Source organism: Toxorhynchites rutilus, chromosome 2, assembly GCF_029784135.1.
Source record: "Toxorhynchites rutilus septentrionalis strain SRP chromosome 2, ASM2978413v1, whole genome shotgun sequence".
In the NCBI taxonomy this organism is placed as follows: Eukaryota; Metazoa; Arthropoda; class Insecta; order Diptera; family Culicidae; genus Toxorhynchites; species Toxorhynchites rutilus.
Window position 1 is genome coordinate 59,846,057 of NC_073745.1, and position 15,831 is coordinate 59,861,887.

The 15,831-nt window shown below is 35.4% G+C and overlaps 1 protein-coding gene across 1 annotated transcript; it reads left to right on the plus strand.

Annotated features, from left to right (window-relative positions):
- Positions 1-618: 618 nt before the first annotated feature.
- LOC129765779 (uncharacterized) lies at positions 619-1,683 on the plus strand. Its single transcript, XM_055766208.1, has one exon. The coding sequence runs from the start codon at positions 619-621 to the stop codon at positions 1,681-1,683; it is 1,065 nt and encodes a 354-aa protein (XP_055622183.1).
- Positions 1,684-15,831: the final 14,148 nt, after the last annotated feature.

The window sequence follows — 15,831 nt, forward strand, 5'->3', positions numbered from 1 at the left end:
TCCCCATACAGGTTTACGGCGTGGACGAACCCGAGGGACATGTCGAAAGATTAGAAATAGGAATAAGTTGCTTAGCCTGAAATATGTATGGTTATCAATTTATGGAAAATATAACCTTGTACTCTGACGCAATTTAGACGTCATTTTCAGTTTGAAATTCACCTCTTTACAACTTTTATAGTCTGATAACTGAACAATGTGTAAGGTTTGCTATTTTTTTTTCACTCTCAAAAGTGAAAAATACCAACAAAAATACATTTACGCTCATTATTACGTGATCCATTCGTAACAAACGGAACACGAAACACGAGAAAACTCGTGAGTGGTCCTTAACACGTTAAGCCCCACGTCGGTTCCTGGGGACTGACACTGAATTTTCTGCCTTTTTTGCGCCGATCTCACCGGACCGACAGCAGACTTTTCGTTCGGATAGTGTCGGAATTGGGATCGGCAACAACAAAGTTACAAAATGATATTTAGAAAAGCCTACTATCGGATCTAAGCTACCGAGAGAGGAGCATCGTTCCACTGTAGCTCGTCAGATCATAGTCGATTTCTATTAATTTTCACGCGTAGCAGGAGAATTTAAAAAGAAGTCACGAGGGAGGTCGTTGGACAATGACGGAGGATTCAGATGGCGGAGGGCCATCCTGGACCTTTGGATCTAGGTTCAGTAGTTTGGACGTGGATCAACAGGAATTGGATAGCACACAAACGCTTACAAAAGGAAACAATAGAGGAAACAAAGGAAACAAAAGGACAGCTGTTCGAGCAACACACCAGGAATATCAATTTACTAAACAACAAAAAGTGGACACAATAGCTGTTCACAATGGACCACGTTATCTGATTTTAAAACGTACAGACGAAGGAAAGACAATGGCTACTGTTTCCCCGTTTTTCAGCAGAAAGGCAATGGACAGTATCACATCCAATATCACGATAGGAAGAACGAAGGATGGTGGACTGCTACTGAAAACCATAAACAGACAGCAAGCAGTAAAGCTCTTGAAACAGACTCAACTTGGAACAATGACCATCGCAATAATGGAACATCCTACAATGAACACAACCCGTGGAACCATCTTCTGTCCAGATCTGAATATGCATAAAGACGAGGAAATCACAGAGGAGTTGAAACACGCACATGTTATCAATGTAAAACGAATCAAGCGGCGGAACGGTGCAAAGCTGGAAGACTCAGGAGCATTCATCCTTACCTTCAACTTGGGAACCCTCCCAAATTCTATTGATGTAGGTTTTCATCTGTGCAGGGTTCGACAGTACATCCCACCCCCACTGCGGTGCATGAAATGCCTAAAATTTGGTCATAAGAAAGATGTTTGCAAAGGAAATCAGACTTGTGCCAACTGCGCGAATTTATACCATGACAAAACTGAATGCCAGCAAGAGAGAAGATGTATTGTCTGCCGTGGAGGACACCATACCTTATCTAAAGACTGCCCAGTGTACACCGATGAACTCGAAATTCAACGTATGAAGACCACCGAAAAGATCACCTATCGTGAAGCCAGACAAAAGAGAAGACTACAAGCACCGGACCCTAACCCACCACGACTGAGACAGTTGTTCTCTAGTCACTTCAATACATCTGAAGGCGAGCCCAAGAAAGTGAACACTACTAGAGACAATAATGCAGGAAAATCCAACGAGAACTCATAAAATGTTCAACAAATACAACCATGCGTAACAGGTAAAACAATGGAAAGAGAAACTCAAATGAATACTACAATGACCACTAACCAAGTCGAAGAGAACTCAACGACTAATACTAACAGCAACGAGATGAAAAACCCCACAGCTAATGCAGATAATCTCCACCAGTCCAATGAAAGTCCAATGAATAATTCGCAAATCAGTTCGATAACAGATGATATTACTAACCCAACTAACAATAGCCATAAGCTCCAGAAGAACACAGATGAATCCAATACTACAAACGCAACGACAGAAACTAGAAATCTTCATACCTTGTCACAAGCAATCTCACAGTCGATCTTCGTTGATGATATTGAAACAGATGATATTCAGTTATAAACAATCATATCTCTTGGCATACTTTATACATATATTCATTATGGATAATTGCATATTACAATGGAATATTAATGGATTTTATAATAATTATAACGAGTTAAAGACGATCATGAATGATTTCAACCCATTCGCTATTTGCATCCAAGAGAGTCATTTCAACCATACAAGGAAACCTACGCTTAAAAACTATTCAATTTACTATAAACTAGACCATTTCCATACACGAGCATCAGGAGGAGTTGCTATATGTGTAAAAAATGGATTTCATGCGGAAGAATTAAATCTTAACACAAATCTTCAAGTTGTAGCAGTCAAAATGTTCAATCCACTTGAATTTACACTTGTGTCACTATATTTACCTCCCGACCAACAGATCCAAAGAGCAGACATAGATGACCTTTTTCATCAACTTACTACTCCGTTTCTGGTTTGCACCGATTGCAACGCCCATAATATTTTATGGGGAAGCTGTCAGAAGAATTCACGTGGGAAAATACTCGAATTAATAATAAATGACTGGAACTTGAATATTTTCAACGATGGTTCACCTACTCACTTCAGTGTTGGAAACAATAGCTATTCTGCCATTGATATCTCGTTTGGTTCTGCCTACCTATCAAACCATTTTAATTGGACTGTACACATTGATTTATGTTCTAGCGATCATTTTCCTATTATCATTTCTCCGCTTTCAAGAATGTTAAATACCACGAGACGCCCTCGATGGTTAACATCATTCGCTAATTGGAATGAATATCAGAATTATGTAAACTCAAATTTGAACGAACAACAACCCACCGATTCATTGCATCAAGTCGATCATTTCACTTCAAGCATTTTAAACGCCGCAAAGCAATCAATTCCACAGACATCGAATGTTGTTAAAAAATGTAAACCTCCCTGGTGGTGTAAAGAAATATCAGATTGCATCAGGGCTCGGAAAAGGCTCTCAAGGTTTTCAACTGGAAAATGGATCCCGAATCGGAAAAAAATATATAAAATCGCAAGAGCTACAGCCCGACGTACCATTCGTCGACATCAACGAAACTCTTGGCAGAAATATGCATCTACAATCGATAACTCAACACTGATGAAAGAAGTTTGGTCCAAAGTACAACAAATTTCAGGAAAAACAAAATTTCAAGGGATAACTTGCCTTAGATCCGAATCAGGATTGATTCATTCACCAGTAGCTATTGCTAATAAATTGGGTGAAAATTTCTCATTGATTGCCAGCTCTTCATCTTATTCCCCAGAATTCATCCAATACAAGAACTACACGGAAAATAATGATATTGTTCTGTTTGAAGAAACCATTCAAAGCGATTTGAACATGAATTTTACAATGCAAGAATTGCAAATGGCCTTGAAGAGCTGCAAGGGATGCTCTACTGGACCTGACAATATTCATTACGAAATGCTTAAAAACTTACCGATTGATGCATACTTCTACCTCCTACAAATGCTCAACAATATCTGGACCCGCACAATGGAGAGAATCTATAGTCATTGCAATTAAAAAGCCCAATAAAAGCCCATTGAACCCTACGAATTATCGACCAATATCGTTGACATGCTGCATATGCAAAGTCTTTGAAAAGATGGTTAATCGTAGGCTAACGTGGTATCTCGAATCCAATGGTTTACTAGATAACACTCAAGCTGGTTTTAGAAAACATCGTAGCACGATTGATAATTTGGCTGTTTTGGAAAATGATATCCACGAAGCTTTCCAAAATAAAGAACACCTGGTATGTATCTTTTTCGATCTAGAAAAGGCATATGATACTGCAGGGGGATTTGAAATAGTGAAAACACTTTCCTCTTACGGATTTAGAGGCAATATGTTGTGGTTCATCAATAATTTTCTCCAAGATAGATCCTTTTGTGTAGCAATTGGAAATACGTACTCGTCAAAATTTACACAAGAAAACGGAGTTCCGCAAGGGTCTGTTTTAAGCGTAACCTTGTTCTTAGTGGCAATGAATCGCTTGAAAAACTTTATTCCAAAGAATGTTAAGAATTATAAATTTGCTGATGACGTAGCAGCATATACATCCGGGAAAACTCTAGATGAAGTACAACGACTTTTGCAGACTACATTACAAAACTTAGAAAATTGGAGCAAAGTCACTGGTTTTCGTTTTTCGGTTAGTAAAACGAAGGTCATCCATTTTTGTCGTAAAACTAGTTGTAACACCGAACCTTACTTGACTCTATATGGACAGGAAATAGAAGTGGTGAATACCCACAAGTTTCTGGGAATGACATTCGATAGAAAACTGAACTGGGATCGACATTTGAAAAATGCTAAAGTAAGATCCATGGGAGCAGTAAAAATAATTCGCACATTATCCAATACAAACTGGGGATCGAATAGAAAAATTCTCCTTACCTTACACAACTCACTTGTTCTGTCAAGACTGGAATACGGAAGCGTTATTTATAACTCGGCATCAAATACACGCTTGAAGCAATTAGACCCAGCTCATCACCTAGGTATAAGATTAGCAACTGGAGCTTACAATACAAGCCCGTCTGTTGGTATCCTTTGTGATGCAGGTATGATGCCATTATCTTTCAGGAGAGACTCCCAAACATTAGCATATGGAATCAAATCAATTGCCTCATCTTCACATCCCTTAAACACAAAACTGTCTGATTCAAATAGATGGAGCCCATCAGGAAGGACCAAATCCTTAATACATCGATTCAAAAGCTTATGCAATTCATACAGTACAGAGACTGGAAATATCTACGAACGTAGATTCCACGTTGAACCTCCATGGATTGTGGGAGAACTTGAAATCAATTTATCCTTAAAAATGACGTTTAAAACAAGTGCAACTCCACTGATGGCCCAAAAAGAATTTTTGGTCCAAGCCTCCAAATATGATGGTTTCTATTTTATCTATACAGATGGCTCGAAACTCGCCAGTAACGTTGGCTATGCTGTATTTAGTTTACAACATCGAAAGCAGGAACGCTTGACCAATCAAACATCAATTTTCTCAGCAGAACTATTCGCAATAAAAAGTGCCATTGAATATGCTATTGAAAATAATTCTCATTATAAATTCCTAATCATATCAGATTCTATGAGTTCTCTTAAAGCAATACAAGATCCATTTTCTGAAAATGCATTGATCCAAAAAATACATGGACTATTGCTACGCGTCAAGCACAGTCAAAAGACAGTTAAATTCCTATGGATTCCAAGCCACATGGGAATACCTGGAAATGAAACTGTAGATGAACTGGCCAAAGAGGCCACAAATCTTTCTCAAACGCAAACAAGAACCACACATAGTGATCTAATGAGCGCTTCAAAACACGCTGTGAGAGGCAAATGGAAGCAATTCTGGAAAAACATTGAAAACAATAAACTACGCTCAATAAAATCAAACACATCACAGTGGAACACATCGTACTCCTTGCAAAGAAAGGACTCAGTTGTCATTACTAGACTTAGAATCGGTCATACAAAACTGACGAATAAATATATTTTTAAGCGTGAGGCTCCTCCACAGTGTATGGATTGCAAAACACAACTAACTGTAGAACACATAATGGATCACTGTCCAAAATATGCAATTTTCCGACTAAAATATAAAATCAATAGCCAGAGTTTGAGGAATAATTTTGACAGAGTAAATGATCTTCTGAAATTCATTAAAGAATCAAATCTTTATAATGTAATTTAGTATATTGTTATATCTAGGTAGAATTAAGTGATGCTTTTTTTTTTATAAATGTATAAAATGTATTGTATTATCCATCTTGGTTTAGATGCAAATAGCCGTAAATGTGCTCCGCATCTTGAATAAATAAATAAAAAAAAAGCCTACTATCGATTCACTAGGACCGACACGGGCCAGACGAAAAGTTCATTGTTGGTCCCCTATTTCGGTCGGGGCTCAACGTGTTAATATGTTAAGTCGCATTTCTGCTCAAAATCGAAGCCACACATTTTCATTGATGATACGTGACAATTATACAAGGAAAATAGACTTACTTGAACATCTGTTCCTGATAAGTTGCGTCATGCAGACTCACAAAATACCTTATCCTTGAGACATTTTTCCTCCGTCTCTTCACCCAATTCTTTTGTCAGCAAACAAGAACAAAACATTGCCACAATTGCTGGCCGAAATGAGCAAACGGTGATCGATTTTCAAGATTTCGAAGCCGTCCGTCATCAATTGACCATTTCAGGGCCCTCCTGTGTTGTCAACAATGGGTTTGTTTACAGCAAATGGGCGAATGTGTTCCAGAAAATTGAACGCAATTTAGCCAGCAAGAGTGAGTGAATGTGCAATTTTGGATTTTGTTTTCTGTGCGGCAGCAATTCGGACAATGGTAGACGAAGGTCAACAGCTGGATTTCGGGATTTTTTCCTGCATTCGAAATGACACTTTCTGTTTTTATGTTCAGAAACATTGTCGTCGATTTCATTCACTCAAATGATGGGGTGTTAATTAAGATACGATGTTTCTCTTCTTCAGGCGGATTTATTTTTTTTTCTTTAAATTCTGGATGTATTGTTCCCCGCTAAAACGGTCAGCAACGATCCATCCTGCCTGACAGATTTATTCTATTGAAACTTTGCAGAGGACGGTGCTCCCAATCCAACCAGATTGTAAATATGTTTTTTGTTTTTTGTGGACTTGAATTTTAAAATAAGACACTTCAACTATGTTTCCTTCTAATTTGTTAGATTAATGGGTATCATAAAGTAGTGATACTGATAAAAACTGAAGTACCTTTATTCCATTCCTTAGATGAATGGGGGTCGGTTTAGGACCACCCTTCTCTAAATATGGCGATGGATACCTATGTCATTTTTCATAGGAATATAACCAATTTTGTTGGGGTGAATAATAGACAAAAGGCTCATAATGTTGCATTCGGGTGGACAATATTCGGATGAATATTTTTCAACAAAGCCTGTTCCGGATGTATGATATGCGGGTAAATGTTATATAACCTACGTGATATGTGAACAGCCCCATAATCTCAACCTCCGCGAAGTAATTTGTGCACGAAGCCTTACGACGGTTTATAAATGATTGCTAAATACATTTCATAGATCATTGCAACTTTCGAAGGGTAAATAATTGTTACCACATTCGCATTTGGTTTCTCCAGGGCAACTCCCTGAGATCACACAGTCGCATAGAAACTGTCACCGCTATTTCTAAAACAAACCTTCACAATCCATTCCGATTCAGGCGTGGGTTGAAGACAATTTATTCGAGTATTATTCTCGCCCAAAAGTGTCCCTTGCGAATATTGAATGGCTTCGCCTTCTCCAGGCATAAAAGAGTGTCTCCCAATTCAAACACAACAATTTAGAACGGCTTCAGCTCGTTGCCAGATAGAGAGAAAGAGAAAAGCGGTATTTGTTTTCTTCGATAAGTTTCGAAAGGCTTCCGGCTTTTCACCAGCCGGAGGCGCCTAGCGACCCCAAAAAACAAACGGATCTTTCGCACAAAAGCATAAAGCAGAAAACTAGTAAGCAATTAGGATTTCTTTTCAATTATGGTCGACCTTGGTGTCGGGAGTGTCGTAAAACCGGAAACTAGGGACACTCGCTGGTTACATATCGTGTGCATAATGCTTCCTCAAGGATTTGTCTGCTGTCTGGCACGCAAACTGTACCGGATTGTTATCATTCTGGGTAGCAAAACTTGTTTTTTTCCTCCTGTGTATACGGGAAGTTCTGTTTCCCATTACACGGTACCGGTGTACGTGTTGTAAAATTAATTGTTTTCCAGAAAGAGAAGACCTTGACGTCAGTTCTTCTGTCTGCTATTGCTGTGCGGAAAATTGACTTTTGTCTAGACCAATAATGGCGATAAGATGGAACAAAACAATCGAAAAAAGGATGTTGTACTATGAAGGTAAACTGAGGTTGAGTTACTCTTATATTTTAACTACAGCCCAGCGGATCAAGTTTCGTATTTACTTACTTGAAACTCAGGTTGTAAAATACTAAATCATTCTCAGGAATCAGAAAGTCGAGACGAAAGTTTTATATTTGATGCAAATTTTTACGTTTTTTAAAAATTTTTTGCTTTGGATCAAATTAACTCTATTCTAGAGGAGATTATGATAAATTTTTCACCGCATTCAATGCGATCTAATCACAAATCTTCAAAAAAAAAAAACCTTTTGTTGTCAGGGGTGAAACACGAATAACTTTTAAAAGGGCGTAATTTATTTAAATGTTTTCTGCTAATATTTTAAATATCTTGAAAAGATATGTTTGTGGGATGTTTATTCAGCCATTCCATGCCAAACCGATATAGTGGTTCTCAGATTTCCATCAAAATGTGTAGTTTTGTTCCTTATCGCAAAATGTTGGACCCGTATTTTTTATTTTTTTTCGTCTAAAAGACTAGTTCATTGACTTCAATTTAATATTTCGATTATCTGAATCGGTTTAGCAGTTGAAAAGTTATGAATTTTCGGAGAAAATCGTTTTTGGATAAAAGGAGAAACATGCTTTTTTAGACCATCGGTTAACTTTCAAAAATCAAAATTCAAAACCAAAAAATAACACGTCTCTGATTATTGGATATGTTATGTAGAAAATCTTTAGCTTTCAAGAATAAGTATAAAAAATATAGTGTCCTTGGTCCCAAGACCATGAAAAATTTCACAATCTATATTTACGAAAACAGATTTCTATTTTTTTTGCAAGTGTAGTATTTTTTACACATAACTGGCTTTGATTTGATATATCCGATCATCTGAATCAGTTTAGTAGATCAAAAGATATCAATTTTGAAAAAAAGTCATTTTTGGAAAAAGGGGAAAATTTTGAGTTTTGGACCATTCTAAAATTGAAATAGACACCCTAATGCAAAAAAACGTATCTAATATTTTACGATAAGGACAAAACTACCAATGTTCACGAAAATCTGAGAATCAGTATACCGGTTTGGCATGAAATGGCTGTATTACTATGAGATTACGAAATAACCTCTAGTACTATACTATCTCACTATCTCTCTTATCTCTTATCTCTTATCTTTTACGTCTTACCTCTTATCTCTTATCTTTTACGTCTTACGTCTTACCTCTTGCCTCATATCTCTTATCTCTTGTCTCTTGTCTCTTGTCTCTTGTCTCTTGTCTCTTGTCTCTTGTCTCTTGTCTCTTGTCTCTTGTCTCTTGTCTCTTGTCTCTTGTCTCTTGTCTCTTGTCTCTTGTCTCTTGTCTCTTGTCTCTTGTCTCTTGTCTCTTGTCTCTTGTCTCTTGTCTCTTGTCTCTTGTCTCTTGTCTCTTGTCTCTTGTCTCTTGTCTCTTGTCTCTTGTCTCTTGTCTCTTGTCTCTTGTCTCTTGTCTCTTGTCTCTTGTCTCTTGTCTCTTGTCTCTTGTCTCTTGTCTCTTGTCTCTTGTCTCTTGTCTCTTGTCTCTTGTCTCTTGTCTCTTGTCTCTTGTCTCTTGTCTCTTGTCTCTTGTCTCTTGTCTCTTGTCTCTTGTCTCTTGTCTCTTGTCTCTTGTCTCTTGTCTCTTGTCTCTTGTCTCTTGTCTCTTGTCTCTTGTCTCTTGTCTCTTGTCTCTTGTCTCTTGTCTCTTGTCTCTTGTCTCTTGTCTCTTGTCTCTTGTCTCTTGTCTCTTGTCTCTTGTCTCTTGTCTCTTGTCTCTTGTCTCTTGTCTCTCCCAGTTTTTTCGTCTCTTTGAGCGCTCTCCCAAGTGGAATATGGTGGAGAACCGGCTGATGATGGGAAGCAACTTTCGAGCAACAAATTTAAAAAAAATCCATATCGATGATACAACCGCAAGGTTGGCGTGGGACTACCATTGACTTAGTAATTATTTGTTTGTATTGATTAAATTATTGATAGAGTGAAACAAGTGAACAATTTGAACAATTTGAACAAATACCATGTAAGATCAATTCATGCATTGTAATTGTTGTGTTCGTCGTTACAAGTAAATTTGATGAGCGTTCTTTTACGCTTGGTATGAAACCTAGGACAACCAAAAAATGTAAATGGAAGAATTGTCAAACGATCATTGTATTTTGCATCTCCCTCTGAAATTATTGCATTTCGCATGTGTACGTACTTCTCACAGCTTGCATATATTTGCAAAGCGGATTTCCCCAGGTACATCGATTTTGAAGTCTGTGTTAGGGAAAAAACATTTCAGTGGGAACAAAAATACCCCCGACTTGTATATATTCGCAATGCCAATTTCACCAGACAGATTTATTTAGAAGTCCGTGTTAGGGAAACACATTTCTTTGGGAACAAAAGTTCCCTCAATTTGCATGTATTTGAAATGTCGATTTCCCCAGGCTTCTTGGTTTTGAAGTCTGTGTTGAGGAAACCATAAATCGGACCAATCGAAAAGTGGCAGTAAGGGCGTTTAGATAGCGCTTGACAGTTCACAGTTATTCAATTGTTTATCTAAAGAATAATAACTTAATTAGATGAATTTTCTATCAATTGATGCAAACATCTTTCCGATCTATTAAAAAATGTTCGTGTTATAAGCATTCGAAATTTTTCATTTTTCCTGCATGTTCTGTGTTCAGGATTTCAATTTACTCTCCATATATTCCGGTTAGTCGTTGTCCCACTTCGACAAACATTGTCAAACCCTGTAGACTAGGGCCCACAATTTGATTAATCTTATTCCTTGCTAAGGGATACTCTATGTTGACGACCGTAACCATTGAAGAAGGCTACTGGGTTTATGAGTAAGACACGCAATCATACCGTTAGTGAAGAATATTATTGGTAGAAGAAATCGCATAACTATCCGTGTTAAGCTCAAAATGTTTCTGGATACATATCTCGCCAGGTTATTTGACTTTTTTAAACTTTTGAAATTACCATTTCTTTTAATTTATTTTTTTTTTTCAAATTTCACAGTTCTTCAATCCGAAAAATTTAAAAATTGAAGAAATTGTAAAATTAAAAAAACTTAAAAAAATAAAGAATATAAAAATTTGAAACCAAAATAAAATGAAAATCAAAGAAATAGAATAACAAAAATTGAAAAATTTTAACAATTGTAAAACAAAAATGAAATTCAAGAATTCAAAAACGCAAATAACAAGGCGAGGTGTGTATCAAACACACAATACTTTGAGTTTCACACGGATAGTAAGGCGATTGGTTCTACAAAGGACATACTTTCTTTGAGAAATTAAAAGAAATAAAGAAAATAAAATAATGAAAACCAGAAAACTTAAAAAAATATTTTTAAATTTTTAATTATTAAATATTGATTTTTTTAATATTCTAATATTTCAATTTAATTTTTGACGTAGGATCACGTCTTTCGGGAACATATTGGAGAAAAAAATTGAAAATCGAGTACATCGTGAAAATTGTCCAATTTCAAACGCTTATTGCTCAATCATTTCATAATGGATTGATGAAATTTTTGCGTCAATCGATTTCGGCACTCCATCACAATTTTTTATATTGAGGAAAATAATATATGTCATGAAACTAACTATCGAACTATTGAAAAAACCCAACCCACTATCCTAACGGAAATCTGATTGGTCGAAATTGACGACACATGCGGCGGGTCCCTAACAGAGACATCAAAACCAAGCTGCCTGGGGAAATCGGCATTGCAAACAGATCAAAGTAGGGGAAGCTTTTGTTCCTACCGCAATGTGTTCCCGAACAGAGAGATCCAATCCAAGCTGTCTGTGGGAAATCGGTAATATATACAAGTCGGGGGTTGCTTTGTTAAATTTAATATCAATTACCGATCGTTTATTGTGAAAAATTTAGCACAAGTGTTAGTGTAAAATTGTATATGGTAACAGTTTTGTTAAAAATGACTTGATATATGAAACGATTAATTTTGATTTCCTAAAATTGAAAACCAAGGTCTGTTCCCGCTCGAGAACGGGTCGTTTGGTTTATGCTGTCTGTTTTGTTATGTTCATTTTCACCCAAAGGGAATTTATATGGCGAGAAAAGTTGGAAAAGTGAAGAAATATTAGAAAAGTGATTTGTCATATGCTCTACATATTATATTAGTTGTTGTTAGTCCAATTAAAATTCACATTGGGTTGAATAAACACTCAGAAAGTGAAAATTATAAAAAAATTACCTTTTCCATTTCAAATATGTTTTCTCTTTATTAAAATAACATGTTTTTACTTATAAGAAAAAATGATAATTGTGTTCGGTATTGGTAATTATCTTATATTACATTGGTGAGTTTTTCCTTTATTTCATCCATACATATCACAAGAGACATCTCGTCTAGGATCATAGAGGGCGATTTCCATCATATCTCGTTCCATTTCGGTATCTTTTATCTTATACGCACAATCCAACGACTGTTTACCATCCTTCTGCCATCATCACTCGGTAAACACTGGTGGAGTTAACAAACAATACCCAACAACCAAACAAAACGGCCCTTTTCAAGGCCACCAAATCATTATCAATGAGTTTAACGATGTAATTCTTCAAACATATCCAAAATCAACAGATAGTCTAACGGAATCCTACGTCAACTATGCGGTCGTGTCTCGGACACAACCCTCCTGTGGCTTTTTTCCTCCATTTTTTGAATTTTACCTTTTAATTTCGATTCATGAATTTCTATTCTTCAATTTTTTAATTGTATCATATATATTGTATATTAATTTTTCAACTTTGACTTTTTTTAAATTTTTCAATTCCTCATTTTTTAGTTTTATTTTTTTTTCAAGTTTAACATTTTTCAATTTTTAAACTTTTTAAAATTATTATTTTTCAACTTCTTAATTTTGTTATTTCTAATTTCTTCAATTATTTAATTTTCCATTTTTTTTCATTTTTCAGTATCGGAATCATTTCGTATTTCAGTTTAGTTTTTTTTTGTATTTATGTAAAGTCAACACTCATTAACTCGATATCCAAGGGACCATCAAGTTGGGTATCGAGTTATGGAGAGAAAAATGCTTGTAAAACAATCGAAGGTGTCATGAATTCCATCGAGTTACGGGGAAATATCGAGATGAAGAAGATGGAGTTAGGGAGAGTTGACTGTAATATTTTTAGAATTTTTAAACTGGGCTTTTAATTTTTCAATTTGTCAAACTTTTCAGTATTCGAGTCTTTTTGTATTTTTTTTTATTTCTGTTTAGTTTTTTATGTGTTTATGTATTTCTAAAATTTTTATACTGCACGGACTCGATTATATACTTCAATTTCTTTTCACTGCACATAATAATATTGCAAAAAAAATCATTGTCAGATATTTCAATTTTTACTTCTTTAAATTTTTCAATTCCTCATGTTTGTTGTTCTATTTTCTTTTTCAAGATTAACATTTTTCAATTTTTTAACTTTTTAATAAATTTTTTCAATTTCTCAATTCATAAATTTTTTAATTTTAATTTTTTTTATTTTTCAGTATTGGAATCTTTTTGTAATTTTGTATTTTAGTTTAGTTTCTTTGTATTTATGTATTTGTAGAATTTTTACACTGGGCTTTAAATTCTTCAATTTTTCCAATTTTTCAGTATTGGTGTATTTTTGAAACTGTGAAGACTCGATTATATACAGTCTTTAATTTATTTTCACATTTATTCACATATACATATATTTTCACATTTATTTTATTCCTGTTTTTTGAATCTAAAAGTAGAAGTATGTTTTTGGATTCATCCCCTTTTTTTCCAATTCATTTATTTGTAAGGTTCAATCGCATAAGCTTTGCGGAGCCGCTAATTCAAGATTTGTTTATACAAAATTTCAACTTAAATCTATGTTTAGTAGGTTTCGACCGATTACTCGGATTCATCCCCTTAAAGTCAGAAAATGGCTTTCTCACCAAAAAAAATACATATATCCGGTATTCTTCAGGAAATGGTAGAGGATCATGTTTGATGAAAAAATACTTCTGTGCATATGTTCGAATTTCAACAATGAACGAATTTCGTGCCAACTCGACTGACCGTTGGCAGCACCATCCCATATAGCAGTGAAAAATTGTGGGCGTGAACAAATGGGTCTTTCAAGCATATTTGTATACTTGAAATATTCAAAAATGGACTACACTACTTTTTGAAAAGGGCCAAATTTTTTTTTATTTTTTACAAAAAAAACTATAACTCAAGAACTATAATATCTACAAAATTCCGATCAAAGGATGAAATGTAGGAAATTATTTGAATTTTCATAAAAAAATACCAAAATTCAAATAAAAAAATCTATGAAAAAGTTATTTGAAAATTTTAAATTATTTATCTCAAAAACATTTTTTTAAATTCCTCAAAAAATATTTAAATAGCCCTTACAACTTCCAACAAGTCAACAACAATTGAAAAATGGGCACTTTTACAGGGAAAAAGTTTAGCAAACAGCAACTTTTTCATGTTTTTTTTTTGGAAAAATTACTATTAATGCATTTTTTCTCCATTATTGTGACTTTCAACACATTTCGGCTGGTTCGTCACTTTAACTTCCGTTTTTGGAAGAATGTCGGGAGTGAGAATTGACTCACGACCTTGAGCGTGAGAGGAATGGATGTTACCACTGCGCCAGATTGTCTCCTCAAACTATTAATGTCTAATTCGTAACATTTTATGTATAAATTAACGCGATTTACATGCTCGGCTATTTTTTTTCTATTTAAAAACATGTCAAATGCGATAATTTAACACAAAAATGTCACGAGTAAAACATTGTTTTTTCAGAAGTCTCCCTACAAAAAAAGCCTTATACACTCTGTCCAACTTCTTTAAGAACAGGTGATGATCTTGCTGCTTTGTATTATTATAAACAAACAATACTTCAATTTATATTCTAGTGTGTAGGTATTGGTGACTACCACATACACTGCATGATTTTCATATGTGTGTATGCAAGCGCTGAGCGTAAACGAATGTTTTTGAATTTTTCAAGTGTGAAGTTTCTATAAGACCAGTTACATTTTCCTTTGTTTCAGTTGTTTTGATCAATAAATCTGGAAAATGCCGAAGGGAAAAGTGTTCACGGTGAGAGAAGGAAGACAAATCGATGCATTTAACCAAGAAAATGTTGGAATCAGAGAAATTGCTCGTCGAATTAGACGATCCCATCAAGTAATGCTCATTTATTTGGTGAATCCTCAAGGATACGGTAAGAAGGAGAGAGCTCCATGTAAATCGATGCTCTCTGACTGGGATAAGCGGGAAATAGTAGAACAGCTTCGAATACCTCAAAATCGCTTATGCAAATAAAGCAATATTTCAATTTAAATGTTACTCGGGTGGCAATTCGTCATGTTTTGGTAAAAAATCCTCACATGAAGAGGGTTTGAAAAGCTCGACATCTTAAACCATTTCACATCGAAAGAAGTCTGAGTTTTACCAAAGCTCACATGAACCGACAGTGGGACATGATATGTTGTGACAAATAATGTTTCCAAAAGAATACATTTTGCTATATACCATAACGAAAAGTTCTTCAATGTATAGGTTTATCTCCAGTGACGGAAAGTAGTTCAATTTGGATGGTCCTGATGGTTTTAATGAGTACTGGCGTGATTTACGGAAGGAAGAACAGTATTTTTCAACCAGGATTTTTGGTGGAGGCTCGTGCATGGTTTGGGTGGGTTTCTGTGCAACCGGAAAGCTCAAGATAACTTTCACATCATTCACGAATTACATACATGTTCTAAAAACCTTTCTCCTACCTTTTTTTTGCGTGGATATTGTAGCAAAAAAATCACATTCCATCGAAACAATGCTACTATTCAAACCAGCAAGTAAACTAAGCAATGGATTAAGGACCAAAAACTTTTTTTTTTTGA